The sequence below is a fragment of the Chiloscyllium punctatum genome, chromosome 37 (assembly GCF_047496795.1).
Source record: "Chiloscyllium punctatum isolate Juve2018m chromosome 37, sChiPun1.3, whole genome shotgun sequence".
In the NCBI taxonomy this organism is placed as follows: Eukaryota; Metazoa; Chordata; class Chondrichthyes; order Orectolobiformes; family Hemiscylliidae; genus Chiloscyllium; species Chiloscyllium punctatum.
In genome coordinates this window covers 47,107,283-47,128,760 of record NC_092775.1, presented here as the reverse complement: position 1 = coordinate 47,128,760, position 21,478 = coordinate 47,107,283, and the positions used below count along the sequence as shown (strand labels likewise).

The 21,478-nt window shown below is 38.5% G+C and overlaps 1 protein-coding gene across 9 annotated transcripts in view; it reads right to left on the bottom strand.

Annotated features, from left to right (window-relative positions):
• The window catches only part of LOC140463084 (polycomb group protein ASXL1-like), a 110,534-nt gene extending 90,604 nt beyond the window's left edge, over window positions 1-19,930 (bottom strand). The window contains exons 1-3 of one of the 9 annotated variants that reach the window (XR_011954605.1): window positions 19,203-19,930; window positions 7,758-7,840; window positions 5,818-5,820 (exon numbers count right to left, since the gene is read on the bottom strand). Coding sequence is in view for 3 of the 9 variants with exons in the window: in XM_072556781.1 (XP_072412882.1) it covers window positions 5,818-5,820; window positions 7,758-7,840; window positions 19,203-19,259 (143 nt within the window). In the remaining 6 variants the exon portion in view is untranslated. Of the gene's footprint in view, window positions 1-5,787; window positions 7,881-17,383; window positions 17,432-18,944; window positions 19,177-19,202 lie in introns of those variants that run through there. The other 8 variants (XM_072556781.1, XM_072556773.1, XM_072556774.1 and 5 more) reach the window with 8 other exon arrangements.
• Between the last annotated feature and the right edge of the window lie 1,548 nt (window positions 19,931-21,478).

The following is a 21,478-nucleotide window of genomic DNA, read 5'->3' as shown; positions in this document are numbered from 1 at the left end:
GAATCTTGAGATTAGAGACAGAAGTTTGATTAGTCTGGATCACGTTGACATAAGTAGGGAAGATGTGTTGGGTAGGCGAGAGGTTAAGATTAGATTACATTACAGTGAGGAAACAGGCCCTTCGGCCCAAGTCCACACCGACCCGCCAAAGCACAACCTACCCATGCCCCTACATTTACCCCTTACCTAACACTACGGGCAATTTAGCCTGGCCAATTCAGCTTACCTGCACATCTTTGGACTGTGGGAGGAAACCAGAGCACCCGGAGGAAACCCACGCAGACATGGGGAGAACGTGCAAACTCCACACAGTCAGTTGCCTGAGGCAGGAATTGAACCCGGGTCTCTGGCGCTGTGAGGCAACAGTGCTAACCACTGTGCCACCGTGCTGCCCCAAAGGGGTAAGGTAGACAAATCCCCAGGACCGGATGGGATCTATCGCAGTTGCTGAGGGAGGCGAGAGAGGAAATAACTGGGGCCCTGACAGATATCTTTGTGGCATCCTTAAATGCATGTGAGGTGCCGGAGGACTGGAGGGTTGCTCATGTTGTCCCCCTGTACAAGAAGGGTAGTAGGGATATTCCAGGTAACTACAGACCAGTGAGCCTGACGTCAGTGGTGGGAAAGTTGCTGGAGAAAGTACTGAGGGATAGGATCGATTTATATTTAGAAAAGAATGGGCTAATCAGTGATAGGCAACATGGTTTTGTGCGGGGGAGATCGTGCCTTACCAATAGAGTTCTTCGAGGAAGTAACCAAGTTGATAGATGAAGGAAGGGCTTTAGTAAGGCGTTTGATAAGGTTCCCCATGGTAGACTAATGGAGAAAGTGAAGTCTAGCTAGGTGAATAAAGAACTGGTTCAGCAACAGGAGACAGAGAGTAGGAGTTGAAGGGAATTTCTCGAAATGGAGAAAGGTGACCAGTGGTGTTCCATAGGGGCCAGTGTTGGGGCCACTGTTGTTTGTAATATACATAAATGATCGGGAAGAGGACACTGTTGGTATGATCAACAAGTTTGCATATGACACGAAGGTTGGTGGAGTAGCAGAAAGCATAAGGGATATCAGAGAATACTGGAGGATATAGATAGACTGGAGAGTTAGGTGGAAAAGTGCCAGGTGGTTTTCAATCCAGAAAAATGCGAGGTGATGCATTTAGGCAAGACTAATTCTAGGGCGAATTATACAATGAACGGAAGAGCCTTGGGAAAAGTTGATGGGCAGAGAGATCTGGGAATGCAGGTCCATTGTACCCTGAAGGTTGCTGCATAGGTGGATAGAGTGGTCAACGCAGCATATAGTATGCTTGCCTTCATTGGACGGGGTATTGAGTATAAGAGCTAGCAAATCATGTTAAAATTGTATAAGACATTGGTTCGGCCGCATTTAGAATACTGTATGCAGTTCTGATCACCACATTACCAAAAGGATGTGGATGCTTTGCAGAGGGTGCAGAGAAGCTTGACGAGGATGTTGCCTGGTATGGAAGGTGCGAGCTATGAACAAAGGTTGAGTAGGTTAGGTTTATTTTCATTAGAAAAAAAAGGAGACTGTAAACCTCAATCAGGTCCCCCCCAAAGTCATGAAAGGTATAGACAGGGTGGATAGATACAAGCTTTTTCCCCAGGGTGAAGGATTCAATAACGAGCGGTCATGCTTCCAAGGTGAGGGGTGGAAAGTTTAAGGGGAATACACGCGGCAAGTACTTCACACAGAGGGTGGTGGGCGTTTGGAACACGTTGCCAGCAGAGTTGGTAGAGGCAGGCACGGTAGATTCATTTAAGATGCGCCTGGACAAAATGCACGAGTAGGTGGGGAGCAGAGGGATACAGATGCTTAGGAATTGACCGACAGGTTTAGAGTCAGAGATGTACAGCATGGAAACAGACCCTTCGGTCCAACCCGTCCATGTCGACCAGATATCCCAACCCAAACTAGTCCCACCTGCCAGCACCCGGCCCATATCCCTCCAAACACTTCCTAATCATATACTCATCCAATTGCCTCTTAAATGTTGCAATTGTACCAGCCTCCACCACATCCTCTGGCAGCTCATTCCATACACGTACCACCCTCTGCGTGAAAAAGTTGCCTCTTAGGTCTCTTTTATATCTTTCCCCTCTCATCCTCACCCTCTAGTTCTGGACTCCCTGACTCCAGGGAAAAGACATTGTCTATTTATCCTATCCATGACCGTCATAATTTTGTAAACCTCTAGAAGGTCACCCCTCAGCCTCTGACGCTCCAGGGAAAACAGCCCCAGCCTGTTCAACCTCTCCCTGTAGCTCAGATCCTCCAACCTGGGCAACATCCTTGTAAATCTTTTCTGAATCCTTTCAAGTTTCACATCTTTCCGATAGGAGGGAGACCAGAATTGCACACAAGATTCCAACAGTGGCCTAACCAATGTCCTGTAAAGCCGCAACATGACCTCCCAACTCCTGTACTCAATACTCTGACCAATAAAGGAAAGCATACCAAATGCCTTCTTCACTATCTTATCTACCTGTGACTCCACTTTCAAGGAGCTATGAACCTGCATTCTCTTTGTTCAGCAACACTCCCTAGGACCTTTCCATTAAGTGTATAAGTCCTGCTAAGATTTGCTTTCCCAAAATGCAGCACCTCGCATTTAGCTAAATTAAACTCCACCTGCCACTTCTCAGCCCATTGGCCCATCTGGTCCAGATCCTGTTGTAATCAGAGGTAACCCTCTTCGCTGTTCACTACACCTCCAATTTTGGTGTCATCTGAAAACTTACTAACTGTACCTCTTATGCTCGCATCCAAATCATTTATGTAAATGACAAAAAGTAGAGGTCCCAGCACTGATCCTTGTGGCACTCCACTGGTCACAGGCCTCCAGACTGAAAAACAACCCTCCACCACCACCCTCTTTCTTCTACCTTTAAGCCAGTTCTGTCTCCAAATGGCTAGTTCTCCCCATATTCCATGAGATCTAACCTTGCTAATCAGTCTCCCATGGGGAACCTTGTTGAACGCCTCACTGAAGTCCATATAGATCATATTTACTGCTTTGCCCTCATCAACCTTCTTTGTTACTTCATCAAAAAACTCAATCAAGTTTGTGAGACAGGATTTCCTACGCACAAAGCCATGTTGACTATCCCTAATCAATCCTTGCCTTTGCAAATACATGTACGTCCTGTCCCTCAGGATTCCCTCCCAACAACTTGCCCACCACCGAGGTCAGGCTCACCGGTCTATACCACCCTTCTTAAACAGTGGCACCACGTTTGCCAACCTCCAGTCTTCCGGCACCTCACCTGTGATTATCGATGAATCAAATATCTGAGCAAGAGGCCCAGCAATCACTTCTCTAGCTTCCCAGAGTTCTCAGGTACACCTGATCAGGTCCTGGGGATTTATCCACATTTAACCATTTCAAGTCATCCAGCACTTCCTCCTCTGTAGTCTGGACATTTTGCAAGATGTCACCATCTATTTCCCTATAGTCTATATCTTCCATATCATTTTCCACAGTAAATACTGATGCAAAATACTCGTTTAGTATCTCCCCTACCTCTTGCAGCTCCACACAAAGGCTGCCTTGCTGACCTTCGAGGGTCCCTATTCTCTCCCTAGTTACCCTTCTGTCCTTAATATATTTGTAAAAACCCTTTGAATTCTCCTTCACTCTATTTGCCAAAGCTATCTCATGTCCCATTTTGCCCTCCTGATTTCCCTCTTAAGTATACTCATACTGCCTTTATACTCTAAAGGATGCACTCGATCTATCCTGTCTATACCTGACATATGCTTCCTTCTTTTTCTTAACCAAACCCTCAATTTCTTTAGTCATCCAGCATTCCCTATACCTACCAGCCTTCCCTTTCACCCTCACAGGAATATACTTTCTCTGGATTCTTGTTATCTCATTTCTGAAGGCTTCCCATTTTCTAGCCGTCTCTTTACTTGCGAACATCTGCCTCCAATCAGCTTTCGAAAGTTCTTGCCTAATACCGTTAAAATTGGCCTTTCTCCAATTTAGAACTTCAACTTGTAGATTTGATCTATCCTTTTCCATCACTATTTTAAAACAACTAGCATTATGGTCGCTGGCCCCAAAGTGCTCCCCCACTGACACCTCAGTCACCTGCCTTATTTCCCAAGAGTAGCTCAAGTTTGGCACCTTCTCTAGTAGGTACATCCACATACTGAATCAGAAAATTGTCTTGTACACACTTAAGAATTCCTCTCCATCTAAACCTTTAACGCTATGGCAGTCTCAATCAATGTTTGGAAAGTTAAAATCCCCTACCATTACTACCCTATTATTCTTACAGATAGCTGAGATCTCCTTACAAGTTTGTTTCTCAATTTCCCTCTGACTATTGGGGGGTCTATAATACAATCCCAATAATTTGATCATCCCTTTCTTATTTCTCAGTTCCACCCAAATAACTTCCCTGGATGTATTTCACAGTATGTTTGGATCTGCTTAGGCTTGGAGGGCCGAAGGGCCTATTCCTCGGCTGTAAATTTTCTTTGTTCTTTGTTCTATTAACAAAATGCCCCACTTTCCTTGATTTGCAAAACAAACATTTTAAAGTCCTAACATTTTTTTCATACTATATATGCAATGGATGTTGTTAACAAATAAATAATACTACCAAAACACTTTAAAAAGCAAACAAGCAGACAAAACACATTCAGAAACCTTTGCCACGCTCTCCTACATCAAAGGCATCTTAGAAATAACTGCCAGACTACTCACTCAGACCTCTTAGCATCACAGTAGCCCACAAAACCACCAACACACTAAAACAACTAATGAACTTGAAAGACCCTATATAGACAACAAAACTAATGTTATTTACAAAATAATTTGCAAGAACTGTAATAAACACTACATTAGACAAACAGGTAGAAAACTAACCACCAAGGATACATGAACATTAACCAGCCACAAAAATACATGACCACTCTCATTAGTATCTCTACGTACAGAGGAAGGAGGACACCACTTCGACTGGGACAACACATTCATTCTGGGAGAAGCCAAATAGAAACACACATGAAAATTCCTAGAAGCATGGCACTCCAACTGGAACTTTATTAACAAACACATTGACTTGGATCCTATTTACCACCCCCTGAAAAGAAAAGTGACATCACCAACGCAAGGAATCCTAAACACAATAAAAAACGAACCATACCACCAGTGCTTCACTGATGTTACCTAGTATGGTGACGAAACGTCTAAAAACGAACCTTCCAGCTCAGAGAGCAAACTGACATCCAGAACCTCAAACTGAGTTATAAACCTTAAAACTTGCTAAGGCTTGCAGCTTTCAGGTTTATTTTGAAATACAACTGTAACTTTGTGCCCAACCGCTCAGTGAGGCTGTTTTTCTTCCAAATGGTAAAAGCATGCTACATTAGATGCACTCCAGAACCAATAAGCCTAATATTTACACTAAGTAAACAAGCCTGTAATAATAAAAAGTGAATACAAGTAAAATACATACCAGGTAAACCAAAATGCCTCAACCTTTTTTTGGAATAATGTGTTTAGAAGGGTGAGAGTGTCAGTCAGTATGAGACACTGGCGTGATAATTGAATGCATTAAATTATGCCAACAATGTAGTGACTTAGGAGAAACACCACAAATCACATATATAGAAAGCAGCAGTTACTATAAGGGCAATCATAATCACCTGCTGCCAAAGTATTCCTATCCGTGCCAATAATTACAACTTAATCAATTTTTGAACAAAATTTTACTATTATTTTGACAGTGATTCACACAAAATTGTGTTTACCTGCATATTTTTGGCTTAATTGGTGCTTACCTTCTATAGCCATTGCATCACAAAACATGGACATGAAAAGGAAAAAAAAACAACAATTAGTGCGATACAATATAGATCTGTGGAATAAAACATTCCATTGGAGGGAAAAATGTACATTAACCTATAGTGACTGCATCACAAAACATACATATGAAAAAGAAAATAAAGATATTGCTTTACAATGTACATCCCTAGGATGAAATAGCCACAGAACAAAGGGACATTAACTTATATCCAGTAAAATATTAATATATTCAATTGGTCTTTCAAAAAAATTCAAAAACTGCTTACTTAAAAACAATTAACAATTTAAATTTTTCTTGCATTAATCCTTTTTTTCCCCATTTGTTCTTATTTTAACTAGATTCTAGTCTACAAAAGTAAGATAGTAACTAAGAAATGATTGGGTAGAGATACTGAGCTCAACAATATAAGAAACACTTCATAATAAAATTTAGAGATTAAAATTCTTCCTCGTTAATTGTCAGGACAAACTTATAGAATGTCAAACTTAAATCACTAATACATATTAATCACAGTTATTTTCACACATGGAACTGTATAATGTAATCCTTAAAATCCCAGTAAGGAGTTCCAGAATCCCATGCAATGAACAGAATTTGACTTCTTCACCATAAACTGGAGGCCTTGGGCAGAAGAAATCTCCATTGATCTTACTTGTCAATCAACAAGTGTCATTACAAATCAGTAGCTAATTGTACATGAACTATTTTTAGACACTTGAGAAGTATGTTATATCAAAGTATGTGTTTCTTGGCCTTTTTTCCTTCCTATCAAGATAAAAATTAAGTACAAACGCCTGCTAAAATGGAAGTGAGCCAGGCTGTAACTGGCTACACATATGTGGCATTACAATATTAACGGCCTTCTCTGAGAGGCACAAGGAAGAAAAGGACAGAAAGCAAATATTAACTTGTTTTGACTACATCCTTAGAACAAAAACCAAAAGTGACAGAGAAAAAAAAAGGATGATTTGAAGCTTTTCTTTCAAGTGAATAAGTAAGTCTTTGACATACATTACAACTCAAATTGGAGTCGGTAGCCTACAACAATTCCACTTAGAGAATGTTGAACTCACTTTCCATAAATGGGGTTCATATTTCAACCAAAACTGACATGACAGCTAAGGCATGGATAGGTTTTTATTAGTTATTGATGTGGTCATTAGATGTAGGCCTAGGTTTGACCTTTCCAACATCCTCTTTGTGAAGTCTTTCCATACTCCTACTCATCCAAAACACTTACCACATGTATCTTTCCCATACTAAGTTCACATACCCACCACTATTCTTGCTGTCAATGATTTCCACAGGACTGTTGTGTTGAATATTAAATTATCATTCAAAAATCTCTCGAGTTTACTTCCAATCTACTTTGTGACTGCCTCTAATGTTTTTACAGTCCATTCTCTTTTCCACCTCGCGCCCTTCCCACAATGCTACAGCTTTAACCCCGCTCCCAAAAACTCTCAGTAACTGCTTATCTTTCTCTATTACCCTTTTCAAAAGCAAACTTTTCAAAAGCTAAAAATCCAGCTTTTTAGCAGAATTACAAACAACTTTTCTTTTACTGCTCCGGATCTACTTCTCTGATTACACACTTTGGGACATTCATTAAATACCACTTATTTTACCTACTAGTAGAATGAAGCGCATGCAAAACACACTTGGGACATCAAGGTGATTTAATGTACGGTACCAACTGACCAATGACAGCATGTAAGGAAAAGAAAAGACTTTAAACATTACATTTTTGGAATTCATCTCGTCAGGAAAAAAATCCTCAAATGATTCCCATCTATTAATCTAGATTAGAAGGGAGACTGGGTTAAATAGGACTCTGTTCTGCTTTCCAATTCAGAATTTATAGTAAGAAAACCCATTGACATTCTCCTAGCAAAACCATTCACCACAACTGACCTCATTTCTTTGAGTCCTTCAGTCTCTATAACGTGCAGAATCTGTTTGGGGGTCATTGGAGCATCTGAGTAATTTTCCAACACCTGTGGACAGATATGTACTGAAATCCAAGTCAACCATTACCTGACAGCACAAAAAGGTTGAAAAGAAAAGATCATGTGCAGCAATATACGTGATGTAGGTTCTTTAATCTAAAGGACTTTAAAACAATTACAGTCAGTTTGCAGACTATGGCCACATTACTGTTTAAGATACAGTCTATAGGAAGGCTTTTTTAGTAAATTAATATTTTCTGAAAGCTGAAGACAATAAAATAATTCATAGGTGACAAAATGCATAATGCACTGAAAAATAATCTTCGTCATAATATATACTTAGAAATGAAGCCAATGTTTTAAATTTAAAATACATCTCTGCCATGGAGACAACAGGGCTCAGCTTATCACCTGTCCTTTGATCAGACATAAATTCACCACCACAGGTACACAGAAATATACTTTCAGTTCACCCCTCATGAAAGCAGCAACATATATACAATACAATCTCCAGGAGAACAAGTAAAGGAAATGCTTTGATACTTGGCCCAAATAACTGCTTTTCAACTACAAGCCAATGTGATAAATGGTGCTAGATTAACTTTCTGAGAAAGCCTTACAAGTTAGCACAATCCTGACTTTCACATCTGCAAACTTAACATCTGTGGTCACAAGATAATGAAACCTTCAACTGACACATTCCTTAATCCAACTTCTGCACTACCCCTAAACTGATTTCAAGGATCTCTCCATCACTATCATTTCGGTCTGGAAGCTTCCTTTTCTTTTTGACAATGCTACACCAAAAACAGCACAATAACTCACCAAGACAAATAGAAAACTAAGCGAAATTCTGAAGTTTAAAAAATGCAACTTGATTCAATTCTGCACAATTTTAAACATAAGTAACCCAAATTTAGAAGAATATGTTTTAAAATTTAGATTAGAACTTGCCAATTATGGAAGTATTTGAGTGCAGCTTCAGTATGTTAACTTTCAAAATGTCAGGAGCCTTGCTATTCTAAGGCTGCTAAATGAACTTGAGAAGATACACACTCCATTCCAAAACATTTAGCCATTTTCAGTATTTCTCACATCTGAATTACTTAAAACAGCACAGGGTCTTATAATTCATAAGCACAGTTCATCATTCTACCTTCAATCAACATTATTAAATCCTACATGCATAGCTTGGCATAGTTCACTGTGACTTAAGAAATGCACAACAAACATTAGCAAATAGATATCCAATTGTCAATTCTCTCTCAAAACAGTCAGTGTATTACTGGTTAAAACTTTTGGATGTTAGCAGTGAAACTGTCAAAAAAAACCTGAAGGTTTGACAGATCTTCATCCTACTGTGCAAACCATAGTTATTCAAACTAAATAACTGTGTGATTTCATACTGCCCTTACTGTAAGACAAAAGGTGAATAACAAAAACATAGGTTCCAATGAAAGGTTTAAAATTAAGCATTAATCCATCTGATGTAGATTAACCAGTTATGTGCACTCAGCCTTTACCTTGTTTTTTTAAAAAAATTCCCTTTTTTGATGTAAACAAATAATTAAGGTTGCACCTCATGCAAGATAGAAATCTTATGTTATTTCAGAATATTATTTCCAGCTGTGTTACAAAACTACTATTGAAAAACATTCAGTTTCAAATATATTACAACAACCCTAAATGGAATGCTGTCACATATGGTATTTAACATTTTTTTTTAATTGCATTTGTGATATGAACGGTTCAGTGAGGGGAGGCCCCTAATATAAGTGAGGTACTTCCCCCAAGTGATAGGGGTAAATTTATATGTACACATGTAAACGATAGGAAGCACAAAATAACATGCACACTAAGGCATGGATTAAATTGAGCGATATGTTAACAGTCAAATCTTAAAAGCAGGGTGGAAGAGTTAATTATCGCTCCTGATTTGCAATCTTCTCAACTATATAGCTAGTAAGTCTGCATTTCATTAGCAACAAGTGAAGTATCAGCCAATATTTCAGTTTGCTTCTATTGCAATTTAACTCAACAGTGCTTTGAGAACAGCAGTTCCATTTGTCCAGACAGATTACAATTCATGGGTTGGCTGAAGTAAACCCATAAATTATGTTTATAATTGCTTCACTTGAAACAAGATCACTGTGTCTCCCGTAACAAAAATTCAAACAACCTCAAGTTTTTTTTTTAAAAGAAAACAAACATTTTAGTTAATAAAGAATCTCAGTACCAAAATATTGCTGACAAGATGGGCATTCTGCAGTAGACATGGGACACTCAAGGAATCTCCTCTAAACTGCACACCTACTACACAAAATATGCCTAACCTAATGAGTCACTATAAAAAAACTTCAACATTTTACTACATTTATTATTTGAGTGTTGTAATGTCAGTAGTTAGTTATTAAAAATACTTATGAGAAAACACTACTTAAAAGATGACAAACTGCCAAATTTATTTGAAAAAGGTGGCGTGTTGGAAGGAAGTCAGCAAGGGGGCTAAAGAGCTCAAGGCATTCCAGACCATTGTATTACTGTAGATTCATTGTTGGATTATAAAACAAATTTTAAAAACTGCAAATGCCACCACTTACATTACAGATGCCTAAATAAATAGCTCAAATCTGTCAGTTCAGATTTTTAAAAAACAAATTTGAAACACTTCATTAAAATGTATTAAATTCAGCACAAGTTAATTCTCATGCACTCCAATCACTTATCCCAAACATTAGGCCCGGAAGTGCTTGCAACCAAAGAATATCCTGCACTTCATTTTTTTTTAAAAAGGACAGAAGATTTATATCATGATATTTTGTATCATGCTCTCTTCAGAGTGATAAACTGTGTGTCAAGGGCACATGATGGAATTCTTCAAGCTTCTACATGAATGCGAAGGTAATTCTTTGGCAGTTCCTTGATACAATTCAAAATCAGGCCAGTTTGTTAAATTAAAAAAATGACAATTCTGAGCAAATGACAACTATAACACTAGATTTTTACAGATGTGCTTCCATTTATCTCAGCAGCTTTCCTATTATGTTGCCCATTACAAACTGAATGATAAATGGTGTTCAAAATTTTAAGGAGCCATTCACAGCAGGTTACATGTGACACATGAAGTGGAAAACAATTACAAATTTGCAAAACACCAAGATTTTCTTCTCAAAAGTATTTCAAATGTTGCCATTACTGATTTTGTGTTTAAACAGAACACAAATGTAATAATTTTTCATCTCCACAAACATTTGGATGAGTTATTCCATTAGGTTGGAGGAATGTTCTGAATTTAACACAGGGCAAAAGTTCAAGCATACCGTATATACTAGTGTATAGGTTGGATTTTTAAGACAGTTTTTTAAAGCTGAAATTAGGGGCACGAATTTTAAAGGACTGAAATTCATGCTGCAGTTCAAAATATTGTATTATTAGCAAAAGTAGATCTGATTGCACAATAAATCCTGGGTGAAGAAGAAAAACACAATGAATTATGGTAAAGGTAATTACTGGATAAAAGCAAGAGACCAGTATTAAAATTCAAAGATTCACTTAAATCCTGCCAATCACAGTCCAACATCATGGCCTGGTATAATGGCACACTAAAAATAAAACATTTATTAAATTCTGAAAGAGTAAACGTCTATAAACTTGCCCACTAAATTCTTCCATTTCCCTCACATTTACTCTTGTATGTTATGAACCTCAGCAACATTAACACATTTGTTAAAAAAATTAAAGATATACCAGTATGTAGCTAATATATCTCACTTTTATTCAGATATACTGGCAGGATTAAAGTGATTAACTTTTTAACGATATTAACTTTTGGACATAGAGTGAACAAAGTGCCATAAGTACTGATAGACTTAGTACTGGTCTGAATAAATGAATGAATCAAAACGCGCTGTAATAAATCAAGTGCAATAAGTTGAGTTTGAATGAATGGAGAGGCGATACAGTCAGTCAAAGGATGATGAATCGAGTTACCGATATGAACGAATGAATGCGATTTAATAAGATATAGTAGGTCAACTTATACATGAGATATGGAAAATACAAGATTTTTGGTCAAAATAAGGGATCTATTTATACGCGAGACTGATCTATACACGAATATATATGGTATTTGCAGAGCTTTTTTGTGAAGATGTAGCAAATAAAAGAAATTAACGATAAAAATTTATATTTTGCCCTCTGAAATGAGAGCCCCAAATAGGTGCAGTAAAATGTTTCCAAAAAAATCTTATGTAAATATTGTCACTTTTAATCTTTACTTGATATGGATAAAGAAAAAAAAATTAAAACATTAAACTTGAATGTTTTGCATTGCTAAATTTATTGTTTTGTTCTTTGGAGATATACATCATCCACTGACCTTTTTTAAATTTCAGCACTTCTCTGACCTGTATGCAAAGGAACATTTTTATATGTATTTAGGAAAATTACATTAGGATGTAAACACAGCACCAAGATGGTGTCAAGACGGGAGGAGGAAGAGGAGGAGGAATTGTGCTGTGGTACATTTAGCTTGCTGTTTTACTTTCTACTATCCTGTAAATTCCCCAAGTAGAGTCTCAGTTAAGAAGGTCAAAACTGAACATTACAATAGTCAGACAATGACCACTATTAATTTATTGCCCTTTTCAAAATTTACAAGTCAAATCAGTAAAACCATAAAACAGTAGTCCCAGAAAAAAGTATTTAAAATAAGCTGACAATTAGCTGTCAGTGGCTCAGTGACTAGCACCCTGCCTCTTTTAGTGCCAAGGACCTGAGTTCAATTCCAGCCTCAGGCGACTGCCTGTGTGGGGTTTGCACATTCTCCCCATGTCTGCGTGGGTTCTCTAGGTGCTCCAATTTATTCCCACAGTTCAAAGACCTGCAGGTTAGGTGGATTGGCCATAGTAAATTGCCCATAACGTTCAGTGATGTGCAGGTTGGGTGGGTTAGCCATGGTAAATGCAGGGTTTCTGGGGCAGAGTCGGGCTTGAGTCTTCAGGGGCTGAGAGTCTTACGGCATGGAAACAGATCCTTTGGTCCAACTTGTCCATGCTGACCAAGTTTCCCAACTAAAAATGCTCCCATTTGGGCTATATTATCCTAAACGTTTCCGTTTAATGCACCTATCCAAATGCCTTTTAAATATTCTAACTGTATCCGCATCTAGAGTCAATGTGGACTCGACGAGCCAAATGGCCTGCTTTCATACTGTAGGCATTCTATGAAATCCAGATTCACAGGCAACCACCTCAACTCACGCTATGTTAGGCCTCAAAATTAAATAGTAAAACCATCTCATGTGCTTCCTATTTAAACTAAATCAAACTACAGCTCCACATAGCTCATCTCCACAATAACATGCATGACAACTAAAGACCAGCGTAGCAGAAACCTAGCATCAAAGACCTGAACATTATAGTGCACTTGAATACAGGAGCAAATGCATTGCCTCAAATACTGATAGTTCAAGCTTGATTAGACTAGCCACAGTCATGAAAATGTTAATTTAATAAGATTGTCAACTGATAATATCTAGTTATTAACTAACACTTCAAGGCACTACGCATTGGAGGGAGAGAATCTGTTTTAATAATGTGTTATAGCTAAATATGACAAATGTAACAGAAACCATTTCTAACAGTGTTATCCACAGAGGCAGCAAGAGGCAATTTGGCATTTCTTAAAAATTCAACTAGCTTCGTGGCATGACTTTGGTCAGACAGATTATAAAAATCACAGATCTAGGAGCAAATCATCTGCATGATTTAAAATTTCTGTAAGTTAGATAATGTTTGTGTTACTCAGAATTAATTCAGTTTGCTGAATTACACATTACAAAAGAGACTTGATTTGTCACAAAGAAAAGTGGTTTTAGCATGCTCAGAAGAAACGGACACAGAGTTCTCCTGAAATCGAAAATATAGTAGCACCAACTGAAAAAGGATGATAAAGTGAATGATAAATGCACTAAGTGGTTGATTCTTTCACATGTCCTCTATGTAACAGCAAATCTTTGTCTCGTTGTCTGCTGATTTTGTCAGCGGTGGCTGGTTGCCACCTTCTTATTTCAAGAGCAGGGCAGGAAGGCAAGCACAAGTGTACCTCAGCCAGAATAGGAGTCAAATTCATACTACTGGCACTATTCTGAACCACAAGACAGCCATCAAGCAAATTGAGCTTAGTGGCCCCAATCTGAGGTAGGAAGAGAAAGATATTGACTTCAGGCATCCACTGTGAATTTTTTATGTGGCTGTGATGTTCACATTCATCAGCAGTGTCAGGTATGCAACAGCATGAGTCCAGCTGCATAGTCCATTAGGTCTCAATTTGATACTGAAGAACATCTCATCAAACCAAAGTCCTCACTAAAAAATCATTTCATACAGTTAAGGTTCAAGAATTTGGTTTACATGTGAGCTTCTAGAGTACTTCAATAAACCTGGCATTCTCAAGCCATTAAAAAGTCATTAAAATACTCAGAACAGAGAGTTGAGAGTTGCAGTTGGGCACGCCCAAAGTAGAATTCTGGTCTTTTTGGACACGTTTCACAGTTGCAGGTGTACTATAATTGCTGCTGCAAAAGAAAGCTATTGAAAGCTATAGTACTGAAGATTTTTGGGACGTTAAAACAATTTATTTCACAAATCTAAGGCAGTTGCTAAGATTTGGTATACGTTTACAATATCCTAGGATTTATAATATTGGGTGCCGAGCACAAATGCAAGGGAGTTACGTTAAATCTTTGTTAAAAACTGGTTTAGCCTCAAGTGGAATATAACATCTAATTCTAGGTGCCATTTCAACAAAAATGTGAAAGTATGAGAGAGAATACAAATAAAACTTCATAAGGAGGGTTACAGGAATGAAGAACTTCAGTTACATTGATAAACTGGAGGGGTTATGGGTGCTTGTGTTGGAGAATGTTATAACAAACTTGACAGAGGTATTCAAAATAATGTGGACTCCAGACAGAATAGATGAGGGAGAAAACAACAGAGATATAAGGATTGAGGATTAGATTAGAATTAATTGGTAAAAAGAACAATGGAGACACGAGAAGAAATTTATACAGCAAGTGTTAAAATCTAAAATATACTACCTGTGTGTACAGGAGAAGCAAGTTAAATTGAGATATTCAAAAGTAAATTCAATTATTAGCTAAAAAGCGAGAATATGCAGGTTCATAGGAGAAGGTGAGGGAATAGTACGAGGTGTACTGCTCATTTGGCGAGCCAACACAGGCAACATACAAATCGCCTCCTTCAGTGCTGCAACGATTCTGCAACGCTGTTGCTTAACATTCTGGAATTTCACACAAGGGCTGTTCACCTAACTTGAAACCTTTATAACGTACACCACTTCACCAATACTGATGAAAACAGTCAGCATACAGACTGACTCGTAATATTAGTCAGCTCTAACTTGTGTTGCACAACCAAGCCTCTCAAAACCATCTAAAGTGACAAATTCTGAAACATAATGATGTTTATCAGAAATGACAGTACAAATATTAAAATACATTGAATGGGAAAGTCTTCAACAATCCAGAGCATAAAGCAACTTTAACTACTGTTTTAAGTCTACTTTCACAGAGGAAAAAAAATTTCTGCATTTGAAGACATCTTATAAATGTCACTCCACACTGAAGCTGTCTCCCATTATTCAGCTCTATTCGGGTTAAAATACAACAGCCACCTCAGTGCTGGGTACAGTACAGGAAGGTATAAAAGGTCAATCCCTGGTGTCAGACGGCTACATTGAGAGGTAAATTTAGGAAAGCCTGGACTCTCACCTTGAAAGTAAGCAGATGAAAAGGAACTATTAGAGTATATAAACTCCTAAGTGCAATAAAAAGTGAAGCCAGAACATTATTTCAAGTTAAAATAGGACTACAGGACAAACAAAGAAAAGAACAAACTTAAACAAGACTAGCCCCAAAAAGGACATCTGGAAACACTTCTTTAGAAAGCAATTAGAAGCTAGAGTGATCTTCTAGCTGGAGTATTGGGACCAGAATCTCTGGCATCAGTTGAGCAGTTAGATGATGTGACTGGAGGGAACCCGCAGGTTTTAAAAAGGAGAGGGGTTAGTTTGGCCAATGTCTCCTCTATCTGAATCATTCTTAAATTTATTAAATAAAAGCTGTATTAACATTTGACTAGATATGATACTTTTATTTGAGAGAATTCAAAAAAAATCACAACTTCAGAAAATTGGCCATAATTCTCTTGAACAGAAAGAGCATTGAAAATGCAAAGTCAAATTTAACTTTTATGTATGGAAAATTGCTGAAATTGAGAGTGGATAACAATCAGTGAGAGAAGGTAGACAATCATGACCCAAACAAAAAAGATAAGTGATAGTCTATCTCCATAAACAGGGAAAGTACTGTAAAATAAACAGTGCAAAAATCAAGGAGCAAGTTAAAGTAAGAATTAGTGAATTCAAATATCAAATCATGGCCAGAAACAGGAATAAAAAGAAGGAAAAACTGCAGGATTGAAAGGAGTGATAAAGAACAATAAAGAAAAATCAAAATTGCCATCAATTAATATAACGGAATGAGAATCAATACTTATACTAGATGGTCTTTAGCATTCCAACAATTTGTATTGGGATAACTACCATATCATAACATTAAAAGAGCACATAAGCCTAGAATACAAAATTTAACTTATTGTAAATTTAATTTTAAATTTGACCCAAACAGTAACCTCATGCTATTCCATGCATCACAGTGGTAATCCAGATTTTGTATGGGGGAGGAGCAAGAAGAGACATGACATTTTGTGGAGCTAACAATGTAATGCAGCAAATCGAAGAGCCACTGTTTGATACTGAGTTGGCTGTGCTTGTTCTTTCCCTCCTTCCTGGTCTTATACAATTTATGCATAAGCCTTTAGTACCATTAGCCTTAACTTGACAGCAAATTCTGGCTCAACTTCATGCAAATCAAAAGTTGTCACCATGCTTTATTTTCATCACTGTTGTCAATTACAAAGTAACAAAAATATAGCTCAGGTTTTCAGTGTTTGATTTTGAAACTATAAAACAACAACTTGCATAACTTTGGATACAATAGAAAAATGATTTTAAATGGTGGTAGCAATTTTAAACAATGTCTGATTTTAGGCATCAACCTAAACAGGTAATGTCAGAGCTTACTATGTAAATAAACTGCCCATTCAAAATCTAACCCGGTGATACACTAAGCCCACTCTAATGGAATAAAATAAATAATTTTTGGAAGCATTTGAATAATGTTTGTTTTCAAAAAATATGCAAAATATTTCAAAGCTTCCACAGTGAACTTAACCTCTGTCACCATGTTGGACATTGGTGCTACTATTCATTGCAACTAGATACCATTGTCACCCCCAGGTAATGAAATGGAGAACAAGTGGCAAATGGACAGCAATTCCAATCAAAACCAGTGTTAGCAGCTGAAAAGAAAAGGATGCCATTGCAGACATCAGATTAAAAAACAAGTGTTTCTTGTGGTAGAGTTAATATATTCACATGCATGCCTGATGCTGTACTTCCATTTGCCCTAAAGAAAGGAAAAGGATAACAGACAACTATAAATACCTAACAAAGATGCAACAGAAGTGCTCCACCATGGTTGCTCCCTCGTAGCTTAAAAAATCAAAAACAATTTTGGTTAAGACACAGTTGCTTCTTTTTAGCCTCTAGTACATTGTCACTGATTGTAGGATTCTCCATTAGCTCATATTAAGAGGTAGATGAGGGTAATAAAAGCATCACACTCAAAATTATAGACAAAATATCTGCAAGTCAATAATTTCATTTTCCCCAAATGATATATTATGGAATGTTTTCTTGATGCCTCAAAAGGTATCACATTGCATGCTGTTAAATATTAAATTTATCAATAAAACTTCCTGCTATGTGATACAAGAGTACTCACGAGATTGTTAATGTGGTGGTGATAATAAGGCAGTTTTTACAGTACTGTAAATGAATGACACTTGCATTAAATAGGGTCTACAGTGGTAACCAATGTTGGTTGAACATTGAAAGAGGGTTCCTTGAAATCAATGCTATACAAATATTATGGAAATAATAAAATTTAACACAACAATTGCAAATGTAGTGAATTACTATTCTGATCCATAAAACATTTGAGAAAACATGCAGTATTATGGGATGCCCTCTTTCCAAAGGCTAAGTGCACGCTTACTGCAACCTAATCCACAGCCAATATTCATATTTAGCAATCCTGCTCTTAAAATGTTGAGCACCAAGAACATTAATGTTATGAATAGCAACTTCTAATACTCATAAATAGCAAGACATGTAAAATTAATGTGAAACTCCTAAACTCAAAGTTTTTCAAAATGATAATCAATTGTTTAGATGGTCTGGTGCAGTGCACAAATTTGTATACCTAAAACAGAATTATGAACAAGGCACATTGACAACATAACGTAGTAGAACAAAATATGCCACCCAATCTTAGATAAGGGGTTTTATGATCAACATCAATGGACCAAAACTAATGATGATACCAAGCATCATAAACAAATTTATGAATCTGTTAGCAATTTCAATCCATTTTAGTTATACAAGCTGGATACTTTCAACAATTAAGTGATAGGGATGCAAATGGAAATGAAAATAGCAGCAACTGAATGGAAAGCAAAATTTCACAACTTGGGAGCATGCCATGACCACCACACTGGAGACAAGACTCAGACATAACTGAACTAGTTACATTGCACAGTACATAATTCACTTATAGCTAAGAATCTTTGTCTGTATAACTATGAGTTTCTTAAAGACAAAGAAAGCCAAAGGAAAAGTGAATCAGTGGCTATAATAATACACTGCATATTAAATTTCACATTATGGACCACAAAGAATAAGGGAAAATTAATAGTTTACGAGCTATCTTCTTTTCTGGCAGTAAAAAATGATCTCATTATACAAATATCTGATAACAGCGAAAAAAAATTGCACACATGAATAATTGAGATTTACCATGTCTTCGAGTAAGCATTTACATCATGCGCATTAAAATGCTTACACGCATTTTTCAAATAAAAGCAAAAAAAAACACACGCAGGTACCTCCCAAAACTTGAACCAATTTTTAAGGGCAGGGGTAGAAGAAGGAGAAAGAAATAAACCTTTTTGAAGCAGAACTAATAAAAGCACTAGGGAGAGATGTGAGTTAGTTGTTGGGTGACACGTCCAGAACACGATCTCTTTCACACTCATACATCCATACACACACTCAGAGGATAAACATGTGCTGAATGAATTTTGATTGCCACATTATTATTGTTAGAGGAGCCAACGCTGAACGCCCGCCCCCCATCGGGTCATGAACCCATTTCAGATGGTTCTGAATGGGGGAATGAAAATCTCAAACGGCTCTTAGTTACCATGCGGGCAGCCTCAGCCCACGTGCGGTCCTTCTTCTTCTTCTGCTTGTCTTTCATCTTTTTTTCCCCCTTCGAGTGTCGATTCCCTGTACTTTAGCTGCAGCAGCTGCTGTTGTTGTTGGTGGCGGTGGTGAGGGTTTTTCTTTTCCCGGGGGCGGGTGAAGGGAAATGGTGGGGGTGGGGGTGGGGTGGGTGGGGGTGGTGTGGAGAAGGCGGCGGTGAGGCCAAAGCAAACAAAATAATCACGCGATCTTTTTAAAAAAAAGACGCGCAAACAAAACCAGAGCTCGATGGTTTCCGCACGATCCCGATCTCGCTCTCTCTATGGTTGGGGTGGGGGGGGATGTGTGTGTTTTTGTGTGTGGTGGGGACGGGACAGGACGGCCCTCTCTGTCTCCACACTCCGCAGATCCCGGAGCTTCTAAGCGACGCAAACGGCCATCATGAAAACAGGGCCAAAGGGCAACTGACGTCATTAGCCGCAGCACTCGCTCGCGCTCTCCTCCCCGGCTCGCGCTCACCGGTTTTATTTTAAAAATAAAAAAAAATCAACCACGCAGTGTTAAAAAGGACGCACAGTCGAAATAAGCATCCACCGAAACCTATTTATCATTTTATAAAGCCCGAACAGGTCCTGCCGCGCACTAAGCCGATGGGGGAAGGGCGGTCGGCTCCAACAACAGCTCTGGGGGCTTAACGGTTGGGGGAGGGGGGTGTGGTGATCTGTTTGTTTCTTCCCTTCCCCCACAACTCACGCCATCCCCTTCCCTCCACACACATCTCAGGGCCGCGATGCTTTCCGGACTTTGTAGTTCACCCTCGCTCGAGCTTTCCTTCCAACAAATGGCCTCCTTCCGCGCAGTGGACTCCAATTCCCGTCAGCCGGAAGGCCGCACAGCTCCCTATCAGCTGGTGGCTGCTTACCACAGCACATACCGCCGCCTGGTTGCGGTCAGTGGCATTGCGGCGACGTGACCCACTTGACACCTTTACGGAGCAGACCATGTTTATGACTAAGAAGAATGTGAATAAATGAGCGCGTTTAGGGACCAGTATTTACCTGGATTTCAGAGGCATTAATCTTCACCAGAATATTTTTGCGAACCTTTAAATAAAACAGAAATTGATGGAGAAACTCAGCAGGCCTCTGCAGAGAAAACAGAGTTAACTTCATATGCTGTATTTTAGTGTTTTATTTCATTATTTTACCTTTATATAAATAAAATCTGTTTTAACCCCCAAAGGTCCTTGACCTTTTTCAGTTTCTTTTCGCATTACAACAATCTCCCTTTTTAATTTAACCGTTGAATCAAACAGAAAAAGTTTCAGAAACATAGAGTTTATAAATAACATTTTTAACACATTGGGATTCTTTATTCAGTTTCATAAATCAGTCTGTACAGTAGTACTGTAGAATGTAACTTTTAAAATTTAATATTCAATGTCAGCACTGAGCATATCCTTGTCAATAAAAGCACACCCACATTCAGAGTAAACATAGAGTCACAGAGTCATACAGCAAGGAAACCAGACCTTTCAGTCCACCTTGTCCATGCAGACAGACATCCCAATCTGACCTAGTCCCATTTGTCAGCATTTGGCTCATATCCCTCTCAACCCTTCTTATTCATATACCCATCTAGATGCCTTTTAAATGTTAGAACTGTACCCATCTCCACCTTGAAAATAATTTCAAAATATACCTTGCTTGCCTTGATCTAATTCAAAACTAGAATTTCTTAGATAATTGGAATTCAAAGCCTCTATTTGCGTTCGACCATAAGACCATAAAACATAGGAACAGAATTAGGCCATTCAACGCATTGAGTCAATGTCACCATTTAATCATAGCTGACATGTTTCTCAATTCCATTCACCCGCCTTCTCCCACAAACCCTTGATCCCCATAACAATCAAGAACCTATCTATCGCTTTAGATTACTTACAGTGTGGAAACAGGCCCTTCGGCCCAACAAGTCCACACCGACCCGCTGAAGCGCAACCCACCCATTCCCCTACATTTACCCCTTTACCTAACACTACAGGCAATTTAGCATGACCAATTCACCTAACCTGCACATCTTTGGACTGTGGGAGGAAACCAGAGCACCCGGAGGAAACCCACGCAGACACGGGGAGAATGTGCAAACTCCACACAGTCAGTCGCCTGAGTTGGGAATTGAACCCAGGTCTCTGGCACCGTGAAGCAGCAGTGCTAACCACTGTGCCACCGTGCCGCCTATCACTTTCTATCACTCTGAGGCTGTGTCCTAGCA